General features: G+C 39.3%; 1 protein-coding gene across 2 annotated transcripts in view; it reads left to right on the top strand.

The window, feature by feature from the left end:
* Positions 1 to 23,347, top strand: part of RAB22A (RAB22A, member RAS oncogene family) — a 63,990-nt gene that overhangs the window by 977 nt on the left and 39,666 nt on the right. For both annotated transcript variants that reach the window (XM_049870073.1, XM_049870072.1), the window contains exon 2: positions 526 to 605. In XM_049870073.1, the coding sequence (XP_049726030.1) occupies positions 526 to 605 (80 nt within the window). The remainder of the gene's footprint in view (positions 1 to 525; positions 606 to 23,347) is intronic.

Below are 23,347 nucleotides of genomic sequence, written 5' to 3'. Positions count from 1 at the left end.
ATTTCCCAAATTGCCGCCTTAAAGATTGAGAATGATTTCAACTAGTTCTCCCCCCCCGCCCCCCCCCCCGCCATAGGGTGCGGCCAGAATTTATCTGGGATTACTCAGAACTATTTCTGGAGTTCATAATTTGCTTATACATGTCAAAAAAGCAAGTGGGTTTGTCACTTTTCACACTAAGCAGAAACTCTGGGTCTTTTCAAAAAGTCTTAATGTCTTTTTAAAACTTCAGAAATCCCACAGCAAGCCTGGTGATCTGCTTCTGAAAGGTCACCGCCTCGAAAACCCTATGGAGCAGTTCTACTCTGCACACATGGAGTCGCCATGAGTCCAGATCAATTTGACTGCAACTAACAACAACAATAATTACAGAACTTTTATGAAAGTCTCCTTTATATCCCTTAACTTCTAAAATTTGCATACTTGAGGTGATTTTTCTAAAGTCCTCCGCTTAAGCCACAGATAGTTTTCAGTATCTGCAGACAGATAAACGTTCTCTTATTGGACCATCTCATTCCCTTTCAGGATACAGGTGTAGGTAAATCGAGTATTGTGTGGCGGTTTGTGGAAGACAGTTTTGATCCGAACATCAACCCAACTATAGGGTAAGAAATTAAGTTTATTTAATACACATCAAAAGGTCCATTGACTATGGGATAGAAAATGATACTGGTGAGGAGTGAGCTTCTTGGCTCAAGTAGACACATGAAACTATGTGGGCAGCTCCCGTCTGGAGGGGAGATGAGAGGGCAGAGGGGGTCAGAAGCTGGCGGAATGGACACGAAAAGGGTGAGTGGAGGGAAGGAGTGTGCTATCTCGTTAGGGGGAGAGCAACTAGAAGTATATAGAAGGTGTATATAAATTTTTGTGTGAGAGACTGACTTGATTTATAAACTTTCACTTAAAGCACAGTGGAAACCCGGGTGGCATAGTGGTTAAGTGCTGTGGCTGCTAACCAAAGGGTGGGCGGTTTAAATCCACCAGGCACTCTTTGGAAACTCTATGGGGCGGTTCTACTCTGTCCTATAGGGTCGCTATGAGTCGAAATTGACTCGACAGCACTGGGTTTGGTTTTTGGTTTTGGTTTAAAGCACAATAAAAATTAAATAAGATTTTCTTGTTAAAAAAAAGGTACAATGAGAAGCCTTCCAAATAAAAAGGTCATGCAGGTGTAAACTAAAAAAACCAAACCCGTTGCCATCAAGTTGGTTCAGATTCATAGCGACCGTATAGGACAGGGTAGGACTGCCCCATAGGGTTTCCAAGGAGCACCTGGTGGATTCAAACTGCCAACCTTTTGGTTTGCAGCTGTAGCACTTAACCATTATACCGCCAGGGTGTCCCATACAGGTGTAGGCATTGCCATTTGAAGCTCAGTGAGTTCTGAGATGCTGATTCCTTTCTTCTCAGGAAGCGTTTGGAAGAATGCTGTAAGCATTGCTGTGTTTTAGGAAACATACTTTTGAGTAGTAAGAAGTGAAAGATGTTAAAATGAAAATGTGAATTAGAGTTTTACTTATTACTTATATAATGTTATCTTTCAGTCTATAAATATCAGCAGCAGTTATACCTTAAAATGAGATAGAAGAAAACAAGTCCTGATACTATTCTTTCAGGTCTGTCAACTAAAAGGTTCTTAGGTGGTTTTAGGCCTTCCCGAAAAGTAGAGTGGGGTCCGAATCTTTTTCACACATGCCAGCAGTGGTCGTAATAATGAGTTAATAAATTAATGTTGAAATGTGAGATTTTTTTTTTTCAGGCCTCTGGCTTTTTGGATAAGTGAAATTGACTGTCTTATAGACTTTTGACCCTGAGAAAACTTTTCAAGGTATTTAAATATTGCAGTGCCAAATACCTCACAGTGGTTAAGAGCTCAGCAGTTCAAATCCACCAGCCACTCCTTGGAAATCCTATGGGGCAGTTCTACTCTGTCCTGTAGGGTCACCATGAGTCAGAATTGACTCCATGGCAACAGGTTTGGTTTGGTTTTATATGCAAAGTTGTATCTTATAGTTTTTAATTCTGTGTTATGCTTGTAAAACTAAGCTGCTGTAATTCTTTATTGTTAAATGCCCGATCACATGTTTTCCTCCATTTAAAGAATCCTTTATTATCCATCATTTGGGTAAAATGTGCCTTTACGCTCTATGTGGATCACCTGTGTAAGAGAGAAATAGCAGATAAGTTGTGTTTTACAGCGTGTGTGGGAAACTGCCATAGAATTGTCCCTTGAGAAATTACAAGCTCCTGTTTTCTGTTTATGTGCTGGATATTTTTGGTACCTGCTTTATTAAATTCTGTGGGTCTCCTGCGTGGACATGGGGATGAAATCCACCACTGGCTATTTCTGAAATTAAAATGGCTTTTGATACCCTTCAGGAAAGAACTGGCTATGTCCACATGTTTAGGCATGACCTCATTCTCCTTGGGGCCTGCCTGTTGCTACCTGCATGGGAAAGTAAAACAGTAGGAAGGGACAGTAGGTCGTGCTGGTGACTCAGTGAGTGACACACTTCACACTGAGTCAGAACTGGAAGCGCAGAACCCACAAAACACCCGGGCACCACCTCGGTAAGAAATGTTCTCTCACATGTTCCTCTCAGAGAGAAGAAGATGAAGAGTCTGGTGCTGTCCTTCCTGGAGAGGCCTATGACCCTGTCCTGAGCTGCCACTGCCCCTTGTTTGCCCGTAGCTCCTAACCTGACAGACATCCTTGGTTCTGAGCCTCTTTGGTCCTACTCTCTTCACCACATGGTCTTGCTTCACATTTCACAGGGAAGAATACAAGGTTTTCCTTTCATTTCCTTCTTTCTACTTTTCTTTGAAGGAACCCTTATAGCACAATGGTTAAGCACTTGGCTGTTAACCAAATGGTCGGTGGTTCACACTCACGCAGCAGCTCTGTGGGACAAAAGACTTGGCGATCTGCTCCAATAAAGATTACAACCTAGGAAACCCTATGGGGCAGTTCTGCTCTGTCCTGTAGGGTCTTATGAATCGGAATCAACTCAATAGTACACGACAACAACCTTTTCTTGTCTTTCCTCAGCAATGGAAATGACCCACTTCCCACCCCAGGCACAGTCTTGAGCTCTGGAGCCCATGCCCCCCACACTTCATCAGTTATTCCTTTGCTTACCCCAGCCCTACGTTCCTATCATAACCCACAACCGTGCTCATGATCTACCCCACGCCACAGCAACATATCATTCCCCAACCCTGTCCCGCAAACTGTAGAACTCTCGAAAGAGAAGTTCCTACTTCCTCAACTTCTGCTCACTCCTCAATCCATTGTCATCTCTATTCTACCCACACCATTCCACTAAAACCACCTTCACTGGGTTCCGATTTCCATCTGATTGCCAACCTCAGTGGCATTTTTTAGCTTCATTCATTGAGTGCCTACTATAAGCCCAGTGCTAGACTGTTAGTGATTTAGATGAGCAGTCATGATAGTATGGCCTTTTGGCCCACCACCTGTTTTTGTAAATAAAGTTTTATTGGAACGTACCTGTTCATTTACGTCTCGTCAAGGGCTGTTTCGGGCTACCATGGCAGAGCTGAGTAGTTGCGACTGGGGCTGTATGGCTCACAAACCCAAAAATATTTACCATCTGGCCTTTTTCAGAAAAAGTTCAGCAACCCCTGAGTTAGCCAAACACTCTTCTGCCTCACCTGCCTTACCAACCCCTGAATTAGCCAAACGCTGTTCCTGCCTTACCAACAAGGAAGAGAGACACATTCTATAACTAATGTACAGGAAATTATTTAATTGACTGTATTATGTGCTACAAAGGAGAGATGTTAAGAGTGCGTTACAGGGGCCCGACCTAAGCTTAGGGGACGCAAAGAAGGTTGGAAGCGCTGACGTTTAAGTATTTGAAGGATGAGTGGATTTAGAAGTTTAATAAAAGTTTATTAGTTTAGTTTTTGAAAAAGTTTAATTGTTTAATGAGAAACTATTTTGTTCTGTAAGCCTTCATCTAAAGCACAATAAGACAATTTAAAAAAAAGTTTAAGAAAAAAGAACATTGGAAAACAGTGTGGCAGTTCCTCAAAAAACTGGAAATAGAACTACCATGTGATCCGGCAATTCTACTTTTAGGCATATACCCAAAAGACTTGAAAGCAGAGACTCAGAGACTTGTACACCAGAGTTCATTGCAGCAGTATTCACAATAGCCAAAAGGTAGAAAGAAATGCCCATCCACAGATGAATACAAAGTGTGCATGCATATAATGGAATACTACGCAGCCAGTAGGGGAAGTGAAGTCTTGATACATGTGCAGTATGGAGGGAGCTGGAAGACAGTAGCCTAAGTGAAATAAGTCAGTCACAAAAGGACAAATACTGCATGACCTCACTTATATAAAAAGACGAGAAGAGGGAAATGTATAGAGACCAAAGTTTATTAATGGTTACCAGGAACTGGAGGGAGGGGAGAAGGGGAAATTAACAGTGACGGAAATAATTGCATTGATTAAGAGTAAGTTTGCCCAGGTAATTATTGTAATTGCTGTCAATAATTTGTACATCTGTAAAAAATCAAATTGGCAAAAGTGTAATAGATATATTTACAACAATCACCAAAAAAAAAAACGAGTAGCTGCTGAGGCTACTCATGTGCAGTCATGTGTTGCTTAATGTCTACAATACAGTCTGTGAAATAGGACATTATGTGATTCGCATGTTGTGTGAATACCATGTTATATATAGGCAGCCCCCAAGTTACGAACGTCTGACTTGACTTATAACCCGTAGTTGCAAACCAACCCCTTTAAAGCCTATTATATAAAAATTCAAGATACGTATAATGGTTTGTAATAAATAACAAATGGGTGCTACTTTGCAACACACGTCAAAATGTTATTGTTATGTTATACTAAAGATGTTTTAGGGTATCTGAAAGTGTTTGATTTTTTTATGCATAAAAAGGTACACTGTATACTAAGATGGACAAGGATGTAGTCAGACATTGCCCAAATGGACATTAATATAGCACATGACTCTGCAGCCCAAAACCTCATGGGATTTGGTTTCTTGGTTTGGAGGTTTAGGGTCATGGTTTACATTGGACAGCCAAGTAAATTGGCCTAGAATAGAAGCATATGTTTAGTGCTTCTGTTTTACTTCCTAGTTCGTTGTGTAGTGCCTGGGGTCTTAAAAGCTTAAAAGTGGCCATTCAAGACACAACAATTGATCTTTATTCACCTGGAGCAACAGAGGAAGAAGGAGAGTCAGTTGCCTCCTTTGCCATGAGACCAGAAGAACTAGATGGTGCCCAGCTAGTGTTATTGAACATTTTGATCGAAGATTCGATGGAAGAATCCTGATCAAAAGGGGAAGAAATGCAAAACAATTTCAAATTCTCATGGACTCCAGGCATCCTAGAGCCATGAAGTTTGGATGAACCCTTGAAACTGTTGCCCTGAGATAATCTTTAAACCTTAAACCAAACTATGTCCTGAAGTCTTCTCAAAACTAAACAATAGTTTAACGTAACTAATAAAGTTTGCCTTGAGCATTGTGCTCTTTTAAGATCTGTCAGTATGGAATCACCCTCACGTGTCTATCGGTTTGTCACACTGTGGGGGTTTGTGTGTTGCTGTGATGCTGGAAGCTATGCCACTGGTATTCAGATACCAGCAGGGTCACGCATAGCAGACAGGTTTCAGCTGAGCTTCCAGACTAACACAGACTAGGAAGAAGGAGCTGGCAGTCTACTCCTGAAAAGAGTTAGCCAGTGAAAACCTCTGGAATAACAACAGAACATTATCTGATACAGTGCTGGAAGATGTGCTCCCCGCAGCTTGGAAGGCATTCAAAATACAACTGTGGAAAGAGCTGCCTCTTCAAAGTAGAGTTGACTTTAATGACGTGGATAACGTCAAGCTTTCGAAACCTTCATCTGCTGATGTGGCACGACTCAAGATGAGAAGAAACACCTACAAACATCCATTAATACTTGGAACATGGAATGTACAAAGTCTGACTCTACAAAAATTGGAACTCATCAAAAATGAAACGGAACACATAAACTGTGATATCCTAGACAATAGTGAGCTAAAATGGACTGATATTGGCCATTTTGAATCAGACAAACATGTGGTCTGCTATGCTGGGAATGGGGAATGACAACTTGAAGAGGAATGGCATTCCATTCATCATCAACAGGAACATTTCAAGAGCTATCCTAAAGTACGGTGCTGTCAGTGATAGGATAATATCCATATGCCTACAAGGAAGACCAGGTAATATGACTATTATTCGAATTAACTTACCAACCAGTAAGGCCAAAGATGAAGAAATTGAAGTTTTTACCTACTTCTGCAGACTGAAATTGTTTGAAAATGCAATCAGGATGCATTGATAATTACTGATGATTGGAATGTGAAAGTTGGAAACAAAGAAGAAGGATCATTAGTTGGAAAATATGACCTTGGTGATAGAAACGATACCAGAGATCACATGATAGAATTTTGCAAGACTGAGGACTTCTTCATCGCAGATACCTTTTTTCACCAACATAAACGGCAACTATACGCATGGACCTCGCCAGATGGAATACACAGGAATCAAATTAACTACATCTGTGGAAAGAGACAATGGAAAAGCTCAATATAAGTCAGAACGAGGCCAGGGACCAGCTGCAGAACAGATCATCAATTGCTCATATGCAAGTTCAAGTTGAAACTGAAGAAAATTAGAACAAGTCCACAAGAGCCAAAATACAACCTTGAGTATATCCCACTTGAATTTAGAGACTGTCTCAGAAACAGATTTGATGTGCTGAACGTTAATAACCGAAGACCAGACGAGTTGGGGAATGACATCAAGGACGTCGTACATGAAGAAAGCAAGAGGTCATTAAAAAGACAGGAGAGAAAGAAAAGACCTGAATGGATGTCAGAAGAGACTCTGAAACTTGAACGTTGAGTAGCTAAAGCAAGAAGAAGAAATGATGAAGTAAAAGAACTGAACAGAAGATTTCAAAGATTTACTTTGTCGAAAAGACAAAGATTATAATGACTTGTGCAAAGAGCTGAAGAAAGAAAACCAGAAGGGAGGAACATGCTCAGCATTTCTCAAGCTGAAAGAACTGAAGAAAAAATTCAAGCCTCGAGTTACAATAGTGAAGGATTCTATGGGGAAAATATTAAACGATGCAGGAAGCATCAAAAGAAGATGGAAGGAATACACAGAGTCATTATACCAAAAAGAACTGGTCAACATTCAACCATTTCAAGAGGTAGCATATGATCAGAAACTGATGGTACTGAAGGAAGAAGTTCAAGCTGCACTGAAGGCATTGGCAAAAAACTAGGCTCCAGGAATCGATGGGAGACCAACTGAGATGTTTCAACAAATGGATGCACCACTGGAAGTGCTCACTTGTCTATGCCAAGAAATTTGGAAGACAACTACCTGGCCAACCGACTGGAAGAGATCCATATTTATGCCTATTCCCAAGAAAGGTGATCCAACTGAATGTGGAAATTATCAAACAATATCATATGCAAGTAAAATTTTGCTGAAGATCATTCAAAAGTGGCTGCAGCAGTATCTTGACAGGGAACTGCCAGAAATTCAAGCTGGGTTCAGAAGAGGATGTGGAACCAGGGATATCATTGCTGTTGTCAGATGGATCCTGGCTAAAAACAGAGAATACCAGAAAATATTTACCTGTGTTTTATTGACTGTGCAAAGGAATTTGACTGTGTGGATCATAACAAATTATGGATAACACTGCGAAGAATGGGAATTCCGGAACACTTAATTTTGCTCATGAGGAACCTGTACATAGATCAAGAGTCAGTTGTTCAGGCAGAACAAGGGGATACTGATTGGTTTAAAATCAGGAAAGGTGTGTCAAGGTTGTATCCTTTCACCATACCTGTTTGAACCAAAAAAACCAAACCCACTGCCGTCGAGTTAATTGCGACTCATGGCAACCCTATGCTGAACAAATAATACAAGAAACCTGACTATATGAAGAAGAACGTGTCATCAGGATTGGAGGAAGACTCATTAACAACATGCATTATGCAGACGACACAGCCTTGCTTGCTGAAGGTGAAGAGGACTTGAAGCACTTACTGATGAAGATCAAAGACCACAGCCTTCAGTATGGATCGTACCTCAACATAAAGAAAACAAAAATCTTCACAACTGGACCAATAAGCAACAACATGATACATGGAGAAAGAATTGAGTTTGTCAAGGATTTCATGTTACTTGGATCCACAGTCTACACCCATGGAAACAGCAGTCAAGAAATCAAAAGACGCATTGGGCAAATCTGCTGCTAGAAACCTCTTTAAAGTGTTGAAAAGCAAAGATGTCACCTTGAAATCTAAGGTGCACCTGACCCAAGCTATAGTATTTTTAATCATCGAATGCATGCAAAAGCTGGACAATGAATAAGGAAGACAGAATAAGAATTGATGCCTTTGAATTGTGGTGTTGGTGAAGTATGTTGACTCTACCAGGGACTGTCAAAAGAACGAACAAATCTGTCTTGGAAGAAGTACAACCAGAATACTCCTTAGAAGCAAGGATGGCGAGACTGCATCTTAACATATTTTGGACATGTTGTCAGGAGAGATCGGTCCCTGGAGAAGGACGTCATGCTTGGTGAAGCACAGGGTCAACGAAAAAGAGCAAGACCCTCAGTGAGATGGATTGACACAGTAGCTACAACAATGGGCTCAAGCATAACAGCGACTGTGGGCATGGCGCGGGCCCGGGCAGTGTTTCATTCTGTTGTACGTAGGGTCGCTGTCAGTCAGAACTGAATCAACGGCAGCTAACAGCAATGACAATGGGATCAAATTGATGACAACTTGAATAATTAGATAGGAAACTTAGGGGGCAGTGAATTTACATTAATGGGGGAGGACAACTCAGCAAAAGAGGGTGAGAATGGTTGCACAACTCAAAGAATGCAGTCAATGTCAGTGAATTGTACATGTAGAAACTGTTGAGCAGGTGTATGTTTTGGTGTGTAGGTTCTCAAGAACAACAACAAAATCTTAAAAAAAAAAAAAAAGAATGTTGAAAGAAGGAAGTGAACTTGTTGGTGATGGTGAGAGACAGTGAGTAAGAGAGAGGTGATCCAGGCCAGGGGGTCAACAGAGACTGTGGGAGTAGCAAGCAAGAGGCAGTGTGGCTGGAGGATGGAGAGCCAGAGGGCAAGTGGTGAGCAGGTGGCTGGTGAGGCAGCAGGGACCAGCTGAGAATCTGCCGTCACTTCTGCAGGACACACCCACAGCTTCAGCCTCATCCCTGGTTCCCTTCCTATGTCCGTGACCACTCTATCTGTTCCCTCCTGGCCATGCCTCCTCCCACTTATTTTGTAAATGCCATCTTCTCACCTCTGTTTCATACATTGGTGCTCTAATCCCCTCCTGCAGCTCCACCTCCCGGGATAAGGCAGGCTCAAAGCCTACTTCTGCAGCCTTTCTCCTTAGATCCATTGCCAACTTAGGATTTGGACCTAGCCCCCTGCAGCTATCTGTCCCTCCCTGCTCCCATATGCATGCTCTCCTCCAATGGCCCAACTGTGTCCTGTAGAAGGAAAGAGCTGGGGCCCAGAAAAGTTGGACTGTTTGGACTAGAATCACTGCCTGCGTGTGGATGCGTCCTACACCATGAGTGCCAGATTCTCTCCTAAGCACTCAGCACGGAGTCTCCACTCACCACAGGGTCTGTACCCATTTGTGCCACAGACGCCTAGGGACTCACATGTCTGTAACTGAACAAGACTTTCCCTCAGAGGTTTGTATCCCTGATCCTCTTTCTGTATACCCTGTTGTAGAAAAAAGGCCCCACCTTCCCTCAGGTACCAAGCTAGAAACCTGGGCAGCCTCTCCCCCTGCCAGCAGTGAGTCAGGAGCTACTGCTCAGGCCACCACTTAAACATCCTTCCATCCCTCTTGCCCTGTCTGACTTCTTGGCCTCAGTTACTCTTGTGGTGAGAACAAGGATGCTGGAGCCAGACTGGCCACAGTTCTGCCACTTGTTCTCCATTTAACCCTGAGCAGTTTAACCTCTGAGTCTGTGTCCACATCTCCAGTATCCTGTCAGGATAATGATAGGGTCAAGTTCCTGTCATTAGGAGAACTCCAGGAGATAATCCATTTAAAATGCATAGCACAGGGCTTCTTGGCCTTTGAGCTAAGATCAAGTGTAAAACACTTAGCACGGTTCCTGGACCACTGGGGCTCAGTAAATGGTCGCCATTGTGCTTTTTAAAATATTTAGGTCTTTAAATAAAATTTTCTTTTTAAATTTTTATCAAAGTAATTTGTAGGTGTGGTTTTTATAACACCAAAGAGTGTCACAGGGATTTTAAGTATAGCAGTTCCCTGGTCCACTTGGGCTCTTTATCCCTGTAGGCAACCACTATTGCAGTGGCATTTAGCTTTTTTTTTTTTCTGATCTTTCCTGCAGATCTTTTCATGTCTACAAATACCGCTAATTCTTGATTTTCTCCTCATCACTCCACCATTTTACTATATGATTCCATTTCTGTGAAATCCTATGTTGTCAGGTACCAGCAACTCATAACAGCCCCACGTGACAGAGTAGAACTGCCCCATAATGTCTTCACAGGATGGAGCCTCTGTGTGGGTTCGAACCGCCGACCTTTCGGTTAGCAGCCGAGCACTTAACCATTGTGCCTCCACAGCTCTACCACCCTTCCATTTTAGACATTGACTTCTATCTTGGAAGATGGAGATTTAGCTACCCTTCCCCTCCCACCTCCATCTGCACATCTGCCCTTCCTCCATCTTCCCAGCAGAGTTACACCGTTGAGAATCACTACAGCATGGTTTTCAGAAGGCAGCTCTTCAGCCAGACTGCCTGTGTTCACACTCAGCCCGGTGACTTAGTTGCCGTGTGGCCTTGAGCAAGTTATTTATTTGCTCATTTGGGAATATTACAAGCTAAGCCAGTTGGCATGCCATCGCATTGCTTCTAGCTCATAGGATTGTTGTGAAAATTGTGTTAAAACAGGTAAATTACTCAGAATGGAGCTTGATATATGGTATGTTATTTCTTAGCAGTTATTTTTTAATAAACTTCTAAAATTATAGTTTGCTAGTTTTTTTTAAACATTATGTAAACAGAATTAGAGAGTACATATTGTTTTAAGTCCGCTTCTTTGATTCCAACACTGTGAAATTCATCTATGTTGCTTCATCATTTATTCCTTTTCATCACTATAGACTTTTTCATTCCCAGCACTGTATAGTAACTGTCCTTTTGGGCGAAATTGCCACCATTTACTCATCCATATACTACAGGACGTTTTGGTTGGTTCCAATTTGGAGTTATTGTAAATAATTTTGCTATGAACATTCGCGTACTTGTCTTTCGTGCCTGTATGTATGAATTTCTTTTGGAGATGTATGTAGGTGACGATGTAATTGCTGGGTCAGAGGGAGTGTGTATCCTCAACTCTAATAGTTAGCTTCCAGATATTGCACCAACTTACACGCCCACCAGCAGCTTGTGGTAGTTTCAGTTGCTTCATATTCTCCACGACATTTAGATTTTCAGTCATTAATTTTAGCCTTTTGGAGGGTATGTGGTAGTAGCTCATTCTGGTTTTAATTTTCATTTCCCTGATGACGGTAGTTATTGAACACTTTTTTCTTGTGTTTATTGGCCATTTGGATATCTACTTTTGTAAAGTACCTGTTTAGGAATCTTCCTCTTTTTCTTATTGATTTGTGTGCAGTCTTTGTACATTCTGAATACTAGTTATTTGTTGGTTCTGTGTATTGCAGATGGTTGGGTGGCCTTTTCATTCGCTAAAGGTGTCTTTTAGTGAACAGAAAGAAGTTCTTACATTTAATGTAGTCCATTTGAGCTCTGGTGACACAGTGGTTAAGAGCTTAGCTGCTAACCAAAAGGTCAGCAGTTCAAATCCACCAGCCACTCCTTGGAACCCCTGTAGGGCAGTTCTACTCTGTCCTGTCGGGCTGCCATGAGTTGGAATTGACTCGACGGCACCAGTTTTGCGTGTTTTATTTGTTTCCTTTGTGGTTAGTGTTTTTTAGTCCTGTTTTAAGAAACTGACTTACCAAGGTCATGAAGATATTCTCCTGTTACAGAAACCTTGTCATGGTTTTCAGATTTGGATGTAAAATTCACCTGGAATTGATGTCTGAGTAAGTTGTAAGAGATTAAACTTCTCTCTTAAATTTTTCTTATTCCATCAGGATATCCAATAGTCCTGGTGCCAGTTTTTTCCAAGGCCATGGCTGTTGTAAGTTGAGCATCCATATTTATAAGACTCTGTTTATGGATACTCTGTTCTATTACATTGTATTTTTAGTCAACTTTTTTAAGCTGTAGTTTACATGCAATAAAATGTACCCGTTTTAATTTAGCATTTTGATGAATTTTCACAAATTTGTACATCTATAAAACCACCACCATGATCAAGATATAGAACATTTCCATCACTGCAGCTGCATTTGCCCTTTCCAGGCAACCAGATAAGCTTTCTGTCACTATCAATTACGCTTGTATTTTCTAGACTTTCATATAAATGGAACTACTGTTAACATACGTACTTTTTTGTGTATGGGTAATGCTTTTTGAGATTTATCTGTGTTATTACAAAAAAATATATGTTAGCAATTCATTTCTTTTTATTACTGAGTAGTATTCCATTATGTGAGATATACCACAATTTGTTCATTCATTATTTGATGAACATTTGGGTTGTTTACAATTTTTTCTGTTATGAGTGAAGCTGCCATGGACATTCATATGCATGTCTTTGTGTGGACATACTGTTTACTTTTGAGTATGTAGAAGTAGAATTGCTGGGTCATGTAGTAACATGTTTAATTTTATAAGAAACTGTCAAACTATTTTCCAAAGTGACTGTATGCCAGTTTTCATTTGCTTCAGCAATATATGAAAGTTGCAATTGCCTGACATCCTTGCCAACACTTTGTATTATTAGTGTTTTTAATTTTAGCCATTCCACTGGATGTGTACTGGCATCTCACTAGGTTTTATTGGCATTTCCCTAATGACTAATGATGGAAACCCTGGTGGCTTAGTGGTTAAGAGCTACAGCTGCTAACCAAAAGGCCGGCAGCTCAAATCCAACAGGCGCTCCTTGGAAACTCTATGGGGCAGTTCTACTCTGTCCTATAGGGTCGCTGTTTGAGTCAGAATCAACTCGACCGCAGTGGGGTATACATAGATATAAAGTTGATTTTTACATATTGACCTTTGTATCCTGTGATTTTGCTAAATACAGTTAGTTCAGGTAGCCTTTGTAGATTCCTTGGACTTTTCCTTTGTACACAATCATGTCATCTGTAAATAGACAATTCACTTCTTTCTTTCCAATCTGTATGCTTCTTATTTCCTTTACTTGCCTTATTATACTAGCTAGGACCTTCAATATGTGTTAAGAAATGATGAGAGCAGACTGATCCTGACCTTAGGGGGAAAGTATTTAGTTTTTACCATTGAATGTGGTAGGTGGCTCTAGATTTTTCATGGGTACCCTTTACCCTCTATCAGGTTGAGGATGTTCCCTTCTATCCCTAAATTGATGAGATTTTTTTCATTAATTCATGGATTACAAATCAAGAATTGTACAATTCTGATGAATTTTGTTAAGCATTTTTTATACATCTTATGAGTTATTCATATGCTTTTATCTTTTTTAGTCTGTTAAAATGGTAAATTGCGATTGGTATTAAAATATTAAACCAATCTTGCTTTCCTAGGATGATCTTCAATTGGTCACTGTATTATTTTTCTTACACATTGCTGGATTTGATTTACTGAAATTGTCTTAAGAACTTTTGCTCCATGTTCATGAGGCATGTTAGTTTGTAGTTTTCTATATCATCTTTGTCTAGTTTTGGTGTCAAGATAATGCTGACCTCATAAAGAGAATTGGGAAGTGTTTTGTGTTCTGTTTTTTTATGAAGAGTTTAGGTAGAGTAGGTATTATTTCTTCCTTAAATGTTAGATAAATTTTATAGATGAAGCCATCTGAGTGGGGAGTTTGTTTCCTTGTGGGAGAATTTTTAGCTGCAGCTTCAGTTTCTTTAATAGGACCATTCAGGTATCTATTTTTTCTTCGTGAAGAAGCTTTGGTAGTTTGTTTTTGGAGGAAGTTATCCATTGTATCTATATTTTTAAATTTTTATTAGCATAAAATTATTCATAATATTTTTTTGTTATCCTTTTAGTGTGTGTAGGATCTGTAGTGGTAGCCCCTCTTCCATTCTTGATGTTAGTAATTTGTGTCGTCTCTTTCTCCTGCTGTCTGGACATAAGTTTTTGTTTCATTGCTCTTTTCAAGAAGCAGTCTTTGTTTTCATTGATATTTGTCTATTTTCTATTTCACTGATTTCTATTTTACCTTTATTATTTTCCCTACTTTTGCTTATTTTGACGTAATTTATTCTAGCTTCTTAAGGTGGAAGCTTAGATCACTAATTTAAGGCCTATCTTTTTTTTTTAAATATGTACGTATATAAGCATGTAGAACTTTAAATTTCCCTGTAAGTACTGGTTTAAATGAATTCCACAGATTTTGATATGTTGTGTTTTCATTTTCGTTCTGTTCTAAGTGTTTCTAATTTCCCTTGTGGCTTCTGTTTTGATCTGTTGGCTGTTTAGAAGTATGTTTTCTAATTTTCAATTATTTGGAGTTTTCCAGAGATTTTTTTATTATTGAATTCTGGTTTAACCCATGGTCAGAGAACATAGTATTATTTCAAACCTTTTACATTTGACATTTGCTTTAAAAAAAATTGTCTGTCTTTGTAAATGTCCTGTGTGCACTTGAAAAGAACATGTGTTCTGACACATTTGTGAAGAGTATGATATAAATGTTAAATAAGTCAACTTGGTTGATAGCATTGTCGTGTCTTCTATATCTTTACTGGTTTTTTTTCTCTTATTTGCAGTGAGAGGGATGTTTGAAATCCAACCCTAATTGAGGATTTGTCTTTTTTTTTCTTTTTAGTTGCAGCAGTTTTTAATTCATCAATTTTGAAGCTTTATTATTAGGTGTGTATGTGCATGTAGCATTTTTGTCTTTTTTTAACATCTTGACCCCTTTGCCATCATGAAATTTGTCTTTTCTCTGGTAACAGTCCTGGTTCTGAATTCTACTTTGTCTGATATTAATATAGGCTCTCTCAGCTTTCTGTTGGTTAGTGTCTGCATATCTTTTTCCATCAATTTGTTTAATCTATTTGTATCTATAGATTTTAAAATGGGTTTCTTGTAGACAGCTTTTCAATGTAATCTGCCTTTAAATTGGAGTGCCTAGACCTGTGCTGTCCAATACAGTTGCTGCTAGCCACGGGAAGCTGTTTAAGTTTTAATTTAAAATTCATTTCCTCAGCCCACTAGCTACATTTCAGTCCTTATTGCAGAAAGTTCTGAATATAGCACTGGTTTAGGTCATTTTTATTTATTATAATTATATAAAAAAAGAAAATATATAGTTTGGTTTAAATCTACCATCTTTTTTTTTTTTTTTTAATTTGTCCCATGTAAATGATTCCATTTTATCTCCACTACTAGCTTGTTAAGGGCCCTCATGATACAGTGTTTAAAGCACTCAGCTGCTAACTGAAAGGTCGGCGGTTCGAGCCTAACAGCCACTTTGCGAGAGAAAGATATGGCAGTCTGCTTCGGTAAAGATTCACAACCTTGGAAACCCCATGGGGCAGTTCTACTTTGTCCTACAGGGCCTCTATGAGTCGGAATCAACTTGATGGCAGTGGGTTTTCCTTGGGTACTGGCTTGTTAGGTCTACTTTTTTCTATTATTTTATTCTGTTATTTTAGTGGGTACCCCCAGGTGTTATGGATTGCATTGTGTCCCCCTCAAAATATGTGTTGTAAATCTTAATCCATATACTTGTGGTTATAATCCCATCTGAGAATGGGTTTTCTTTGTTATGTTAATGACAGTATTAGTGTAGGGTGTGTCTTGAGTGAGTCTCTTTTGAGGTATAAGAGATTAAACAAATGATCAAGAAAGCAAGAGATGGGGGCAAAGAGATGCCAAGGCACATGAAGGTCACCCAGGAGCACAAGCTTAAAGAGACAGGGATGTTCCTCCAGAGCCCACAGAGAGAGAAAGCCTTTTCCTGGAGCCTGCAAACTGAATTTGGGCTTCTAGCATCCTAAATGGTAAGAGAATAAATTTCTGTTCTTTAAAGCCACCCACTTATGGTATTTCTGTTACAGCAGCACTAGATAACTAAGATACTAGGGTTTACATAGTCTTTAATTGACTAGTCTACCTTTAAATAGTATACTGTTTCATATAGAATATAGGAAGCTTCCAAGAGTACACATCCATTTCCCTTCTCCTGTCCTTAATGCTATCGTCAGTTGTTTTACCTCTATGAAATATGTTACAAAATCCTTAATATTACTTTTTTTTTTTTTTTTTTTACACAGTCATTGGTCTTTAAAGAGACTATTAGCCTTTTTTCTCTAGCCTGTATCGGAAACCGTGGTGGCATAGTAGTTAAGTGCTACAGCTGCTAGCCAAACGGTCAGCAGTTCAAATCCACCAGGTGCTCCTTGGAAGCTCTATGGGGCAGTTCTGCCCTGTCCTATAGGGTTGCTGTGAGTTGGAATCAACTCGACAGTGCTGGGTTTTTTGTTTCATGACCGTATCACAGTTTCTTCATTTCTTTATCTTTGGAATAAGTCCTCATTGTACAGTGGTGTGAGTTTGCAGTATTCTTCAAGAGTGTCATGGCTGTTCTTGGCCTGTCGAATTTGTATATAAACGTTAAAAATCATCTTATCCATTTTCACACACCAACGCACTCATCCCCACTGTTTGGTTTTTATTGAGGTGAATGTCCCATAACATAAAATTAACTGTTTCAGCCTGAACAACTCAGAGGCATTTAGTACACAAACTGTTACACAACTGCTCCCTCTAATTCCAAAACTTTGTTATCACCCCAAAATAACACCCAGCACCCATTAAGCAGGAGCCTTGGTGGCGCAATGGCTAAAATGCTTGACTGCTAACCAGAAGATAGTTTGAACCCACCCAACAGCTCCGAGAAAAAACCTGGCCATCTGCTCCCGTGAAGATTACAAAAACCAAACCTCTTGGCCCCTGAGTCAGTTCCAACTCATAGCGACCCTGTAGGAAAGAATAAACAGAATAAAGCCCTGTAGGGTTTCCAAAGCTGTTATCTTTATGGAAGTAGACTGCCATATCTTTCTCCCACGAAGTGACTGGTGGGTTCTAATCACCGACCTTTGGTTGGCAGCTGAGCACCTAACTAGGGCTCATCCCGTAAAGATTACAGCCTGCAAAACCCCATGGGGCAGCTCTGCTGTGTCACATGGGATTGCTATGAGTTGAAAATCAATTGAACAGCACCAAGCAGCAATACCCATTGAGCAATTATCTTGCCTTCTCCCTTCTCCAGCCCCTGGCACCCATCAACCCACTTACTATCTCTCTTGATTTACCTATTCTGAATATTCCATACAAGTGGAACCATACAATACGGACCTCTCTTGTCTGGCTTCTTTCCCTACAGTAACGTTTTTGAGGTTTGTCTAAGCAGTAGCATATATCAGTACTTGATTTTTTTCTATAGCCCAAGTGTGTTTTTGATTTGGATTGCATTGGCTTTACAGATTGGTTTGGAGAGGAATGGCCTCTTTATAACATTGAACCTTCCAATCTGCGAACATAGATTATCCTTGTGCTTCCTAGGCTTCATTTCTGTGTTTGTGTTTTACTTCTCTGTGTAGTGGTCTTGCACATCTTTCTTTAGATTTATTCCAAGAAACTTGATGTTTTTAATGCTTTTTTTTTTTTTTTTGCTGTTAATTTGATAAATGGTACTGTTTAGACCTTTTTGTTTTCTTTTTGTTTGTTGCTGGTATACAGGGCTGCGTTTTGTTTGTTTGTGTTTTAGTTGTGCTTGTGTCCAGTGACCTGGCCGAGTTAACTCACTAATCCATGCAGCTCATGTATGTGGATCCTCTTGGGTTTTATAGATACCCTTTTATACCGTCTGGGAATGACTGTTTTTTTTTTTTTAAATCTGCCTTTCCTGTTGTTGTTAGCTGCCGGCGAGCCGATTCCGACTCCTGGTAACCCCATGCGTGCAGAGAACTGCACCTTTCAGAAGCAGCTTGCCAGGCCTGTCTGCCAGGAAGCCTCTGCATGAGTTCCAGCAGCCAGCCTTGCCACTAGTGATTGAGCACTGAACCCTTGGCACCACCCAGGCTCTCCTGTGTCTTTATTCACAATCCTTAAATTTTTTTACTTTTGTTTTATTGGGTGAGTAAGATCTCCAGTACAATGCCAAATAGAAACAATGATAGTGGGAGTTCTTATCTTATTCTAACTTCAGCAAGAAAGCTTTCACTATATTATCATTAAATAATGTTTGCAGTGTTTTGTACACACCATTATCACATTATAGGAATGCCCTTCTTTTTGTCATTTGCTGAGAGGGGTTTTGTTTTGTTTTGTTTTCCCATTAGTAAGTGTTGAATTTGGTAAAAAGAATTTTCTACATCTATTGGGATGATCACGTAATTATTCTTTCTTATACTCTCAGTGTGGGTAATTGCATTGTTGCATTTTCATAGAATAAATCCACTTAATTGTGAGGTGATATTCTTTTGACATATCACTGGGGTTAGTTTTGCTATTACATTTAGGATTTTTGTGTACGTTTGTAAGTGAGAATGTCATATAATCCTCCTTTCAGTGTTCATGTCAAGTTTGGTATGAAACTTATGCTTACCTCATAGAATGAGTTGACTCTTCTGTGGAAGAGTTTGTGTAAAATTGTGCAGATTTCTTCTTAAATGCTTAGTAAACTTCACTAGTGATGCCATCTGGGCTCCAGGTTGTCCTTGTTAGTGGTGTTGAATGAGGATTCAGTTTCTTCCATGTTATAAATTATTCATCCTAAGATTTTTCTATTTCTATCAGTTTTGCTAGTGTTTTGGTTGTGTGTGTGTGTGTGTATGTGTGCTTTTTTTCCCAAGGGACTTTTACTCTTTCATACACATTTTCAAATTTATTGGCCTAAATATGTTAAGATTCTATACTGCTGTCCTTTTTCATTTCTAATTTTAATTATATTATTTTTGTCTTTGATCAATTCTATGGTATATTTATCCATTGCATTAATTTCTTCTCTTCTCTTTATTAATTCTGTTCTTCCTTACTTGGGTTCAGTGTGCTGTTCTTTTTCTAGCTTCTTGAGATAGTTGTATCATTGATTTTCACTCTTTTCAGTTCTTTTTATATTTTATAACCTTCAGCATGGCTCTTGCTGGATCCAACAAGTTTTTATATAGTGCTGTTTCATTATTATTCAGTTCAAAATATTTATTTCTATTATGATTGTTGTTGTTAGGTGCCGTCAAGTTGGTTCCAACTCATAGTGACCCTGTGTACAGCAGAACAAACACTGCCCTGTCCTGCACCACCCTCACAGTTGTTATGCTTGAGCCCATTGTTGCAGCCACTGTGTGAGTCCATCTCATTGAGGGTCTTCCTCTTTTTCACTGACCCTCTTACTTTACCAAGGATGATATCCTTCTCCAGAGACTGGTCCTTCCTGATAATATGTCCAGAGTATGTGAGACGAAGTCTCACCATCCTTGCTTCTGAGGAACATCTGCCTATACTTCTTCCAAGACAGATTTCTTTGTTCTTCTGGCAGTCCATGGTGTATTCAGTATTCTTCGCCAGCATCGTAATTCAGAGGCATCAGTTCTTCTTCGGTCCTCCTTATTCGTTGTCCAGCATTCACATGCATAGGAGGTGATTGAAAAAGATGCATCTTAATTCTCAAAGTGACAACTTTGCTTTTGAACACTTTGAAGAGGTCTTTTGCAGCAGATTCGCTCAATGCAATATGTCCTTTGATTTTTTGACTACTGCTTGTGGATCCAAGTAAAATGAAATCCTTGACAACTTCAATCCTTTCTCCATTTATCATGATGTTGCTTATTGGTCCAGTTGTGAGGATTTTTCTTTTCTTTACATTGAGGTACAATCCATACTGAAGGCCGTGGTCCTTGGTCTTCATCAGTAAGTGCTTAAGTCCTCTTCACTTTCAGCAAAGTTGTGTCATCGGCATATTGCAGGTTGTTGATGAGTCCTCCTCCGATCCTGATGCCGCATTCTTCTTCATATAGTCCAGCTTCTCGGATTATTTGCTCAGCATACAGATTGAATAAGTATGGTGAAAGGATACAACCCTGATGCACACCTTTCCCGCTTTAAACCACGTGCTATCCCCCCTCTTCTGTTTGAATGACTGCCTCTTGGTCTATGTACAAGTTCCTCATGAACACAGTTAAGTCTTCTGGAATTCCCATTCTTCAAAGTCTTATCCATAATTTGTTATGATCCCCACAATTGAATGCTTTTGCATATTCTATTATGATTAATAGATGCGATTTCTATTATGATTAATCATTAATCCAAGCATCACTCAGATGTGTGTTTCTAAGTTTCCGAACAGATGGGAAATTTTTTTTGTGTGTGTGTGCTTTCAGTGAGCGTTTACAAATCAAGTCAGTCTCTCATACAAAAATTTATATATACCTTGCTATATATTTCTGGTTTCTCTACTCCTAATGAGACAGCACACTCCTTCTTTCCACCCTTTATTTTCCTGTCCATTCAGCCAACTTCTGACCACCTCTGCCTTCTCATCTCCCCTCCAGACAGGAGCTCCCCACATAGTCTCATGTGTCTGCTTGATCCAGGAAGCTCACTCTTCACCAATATCATTTCCTATCCCATGGTCCAGGGAATGGTACCTGTCTTGGGCTAACAGAAGGTGTGGGGACCATGACCTCTGGAGTCCTTCTAGTCTCAGTCAGACCATTAAGTCTGGTCTTTTTACTAGAATTTGAGATCTGCATCCCACTGCTCTCCTGCCCCGTCAGGGGTTCCCTGTTGTGTTCCCTGTCAGGGCACCATCTAGTCATATGAGAAATTTTATAGTTATCTTTTTGTTAATGATTTCTGACATAATTATATCGAGATGGAAGAACATATATTACATGATTTAAATCCTTTGAAATCTGACACGAACTTATTATATGGCCAAGGTTATGGTCAATTTCGGTCAGTGTTTCAGGTGTATTTGAAAAGATCGTATACTCTGCAACTGTTAGGTGTCGTGTTCTACGAATAGTGTTAGGTTAAATTTATTAATTTTGTTGTTCAATTTTTCTGTTATCCGTGCTGATTTTTTGGCCTACCTAAATCCATCAGTTACTAAGCGAAAGTAGGTTAAAATCTCCAACTATGATTATGTATTTGTCTATTTCTCTTTTTAATTCTGTTGATTTTGCTTTAATATTCTGCAGCTACACTAGGAACTGACAAATTTAGAGTGTTATATCTTGCTGATAAATCTTATAACACTTTGAAATGTATTCTTTATCTCTGGGAACACTTTTGCCTTGAAGTCTAATTTGTCTTATTATCAGCGTAATAGCACGATTTCCTTTGGTAGTATTTGCACAGCGTGTCTTTTCCCATTCTCTTGTTCTTAACCTTTCTGTATCTTTTTATTGAAGCTGGGTCTGTTGTAAGCAGCTTATGATTTGGTTTTGATAAAGCATATTTTGTATAACCACCACCCTGCTCAAGATCCAGACGTTTCCATCACCTCAGAAAATTCCCTGATGCCCCGCTTCTGTGAATCCCTACTCTCCATAAGCAATGACTGTTGTGATTTCAGTTACTATAGATGAATTTGCCTATTCTTGAGTTTTACGTAAATGGAATAATACAGTATATACTTTTGTGTATACTTCACAACAAAGCATTGTTTTGGAGGTTCAGCCATGTTGCTGCATGTATCATAGTTGTTTTTTATGTTGTTTTTTTAGCTGAGTAATATTTTCTTAAATGATTATACCACAATTTGTTTATCTATTTTCCTGGTTATAGATGTCCGGGTTGTTGCCAGTATATGAATAAAGACGGTATGAAATTCTTTTTACAACTCATTTTGTGGACATATGTTTTTTATTTCCTTTGAGTAAATAACCAGAAGTAGAATTGCCAGTTCAGAAGTCGCCGAACACTTTGTCCAAAGTGGTTGTGTCATTTGCCCTCCCTCTGGCAATGTGTACGGTTCTAGTTGCTCTGCAGCCCTCACCACATGCATTACTCGGCCTGTGTAACTGGTCAGTCTGTGGATGTAGTAAGTAGTGTCTTATTTTTTTTAATTTGCATTTCCCAGATGACTAATAATGTTGAGCATCTTTGCATGTTCTTATTTGTCGTTTATCTTTCATTAAGTCAGTATTCAAGTTGGCCATTTTTAATCTTTTTTCTTTTTTTGTTCTTATTTCTTACTGATCTATAGGAAGTCTTTGCATATTCCAGCTGTATGTCCTTTTTCAGATATATGTATTGTGACTTTTCTCCTAGTCTGTGACTTCCCTTTTCATTTTCTTAATGATATCTTTTGATGAGGGGGAGTTTTAAATTTCATGAAATCCATTCTGTCAATTTTGCTTCATTTGTTTCATGCTCTCTTTGTCCTCTCTAAAAAAAATCTCTGCTTGCCCTAAAGTGTCAAAGATGTCCTCTGTGTTTTCTTCTAAGATCTTCACAGTATTAGTTTTACATTTGTTTTTTTGATCCATCTCAAATTAGTTTTTCTCTGTAGTGTGAGGTTCATTATTTTCCCAAGTGTTGATCCAGTTGTCCTAGCATCATTTGTTCAAAGACTTTCCTTTGCCCGTTGAATAGCCTTGGCGCCTTTGTCAAAAATTCTGTGGATCTTAATTCTGCTTATGTAGGAGAATGTCCTTGCTTTTAGGAAATGCACATGAGCATTCAGGGATGATGAGACATTTTGGCAGCTTACTATAAAATGGTTCGGGAGAAATAGATTTTGTATTTGCAACTTTTCTCAGGTGTTTGAGGAAAAATAAATCCTTTGTATTGTACTTGGAATGTTTCTGTAAATTGGTAATTGTTTGTTAAAAAAAGATAACTATCTCATTATAAAACATTCTTTTTCCCTAATTTCTTTAAAAGACAACTGATTTTAATACAAAAAAAAAAAAATACAACACTGACAACAACAACCATAATTGTTGATTCCCTCTTCATTCTGCACAACTCTATAGTCCACACCCAATTGCCTTACTTTCCCCGTGTGGACACTCTACTTTTTCAACCTTTGTCAGCCTATCTTGGTCCACCAAGGCTTCCCATGCTAACCTTCCAAACCATGAACACCCACCACACTGTGAATACCTAATGGTGGATTTGGACTTTAATAATTATTCA

Source organism: Elephas maximus, chromosome 25, assembly GCF_024166365.1.
Source record: "Elephas maximus indicus isolate mEleMax1 chromosome 25, mEleMax1 primary haplotype, whole genome shotgun sequence".
NCBI classification, from domain to species: domain Eukaryota; kingdom Metazoa; phylum Chordata; class Mammalia; order Proboscidea; family Elephantidae; genus Elephas; species Elephas maximus.
The sequence above is the reverse complement of the archived record's forward strand: the minus strand, read 5'-3'. Positions and strand labels throughout refer to the sequence as shown.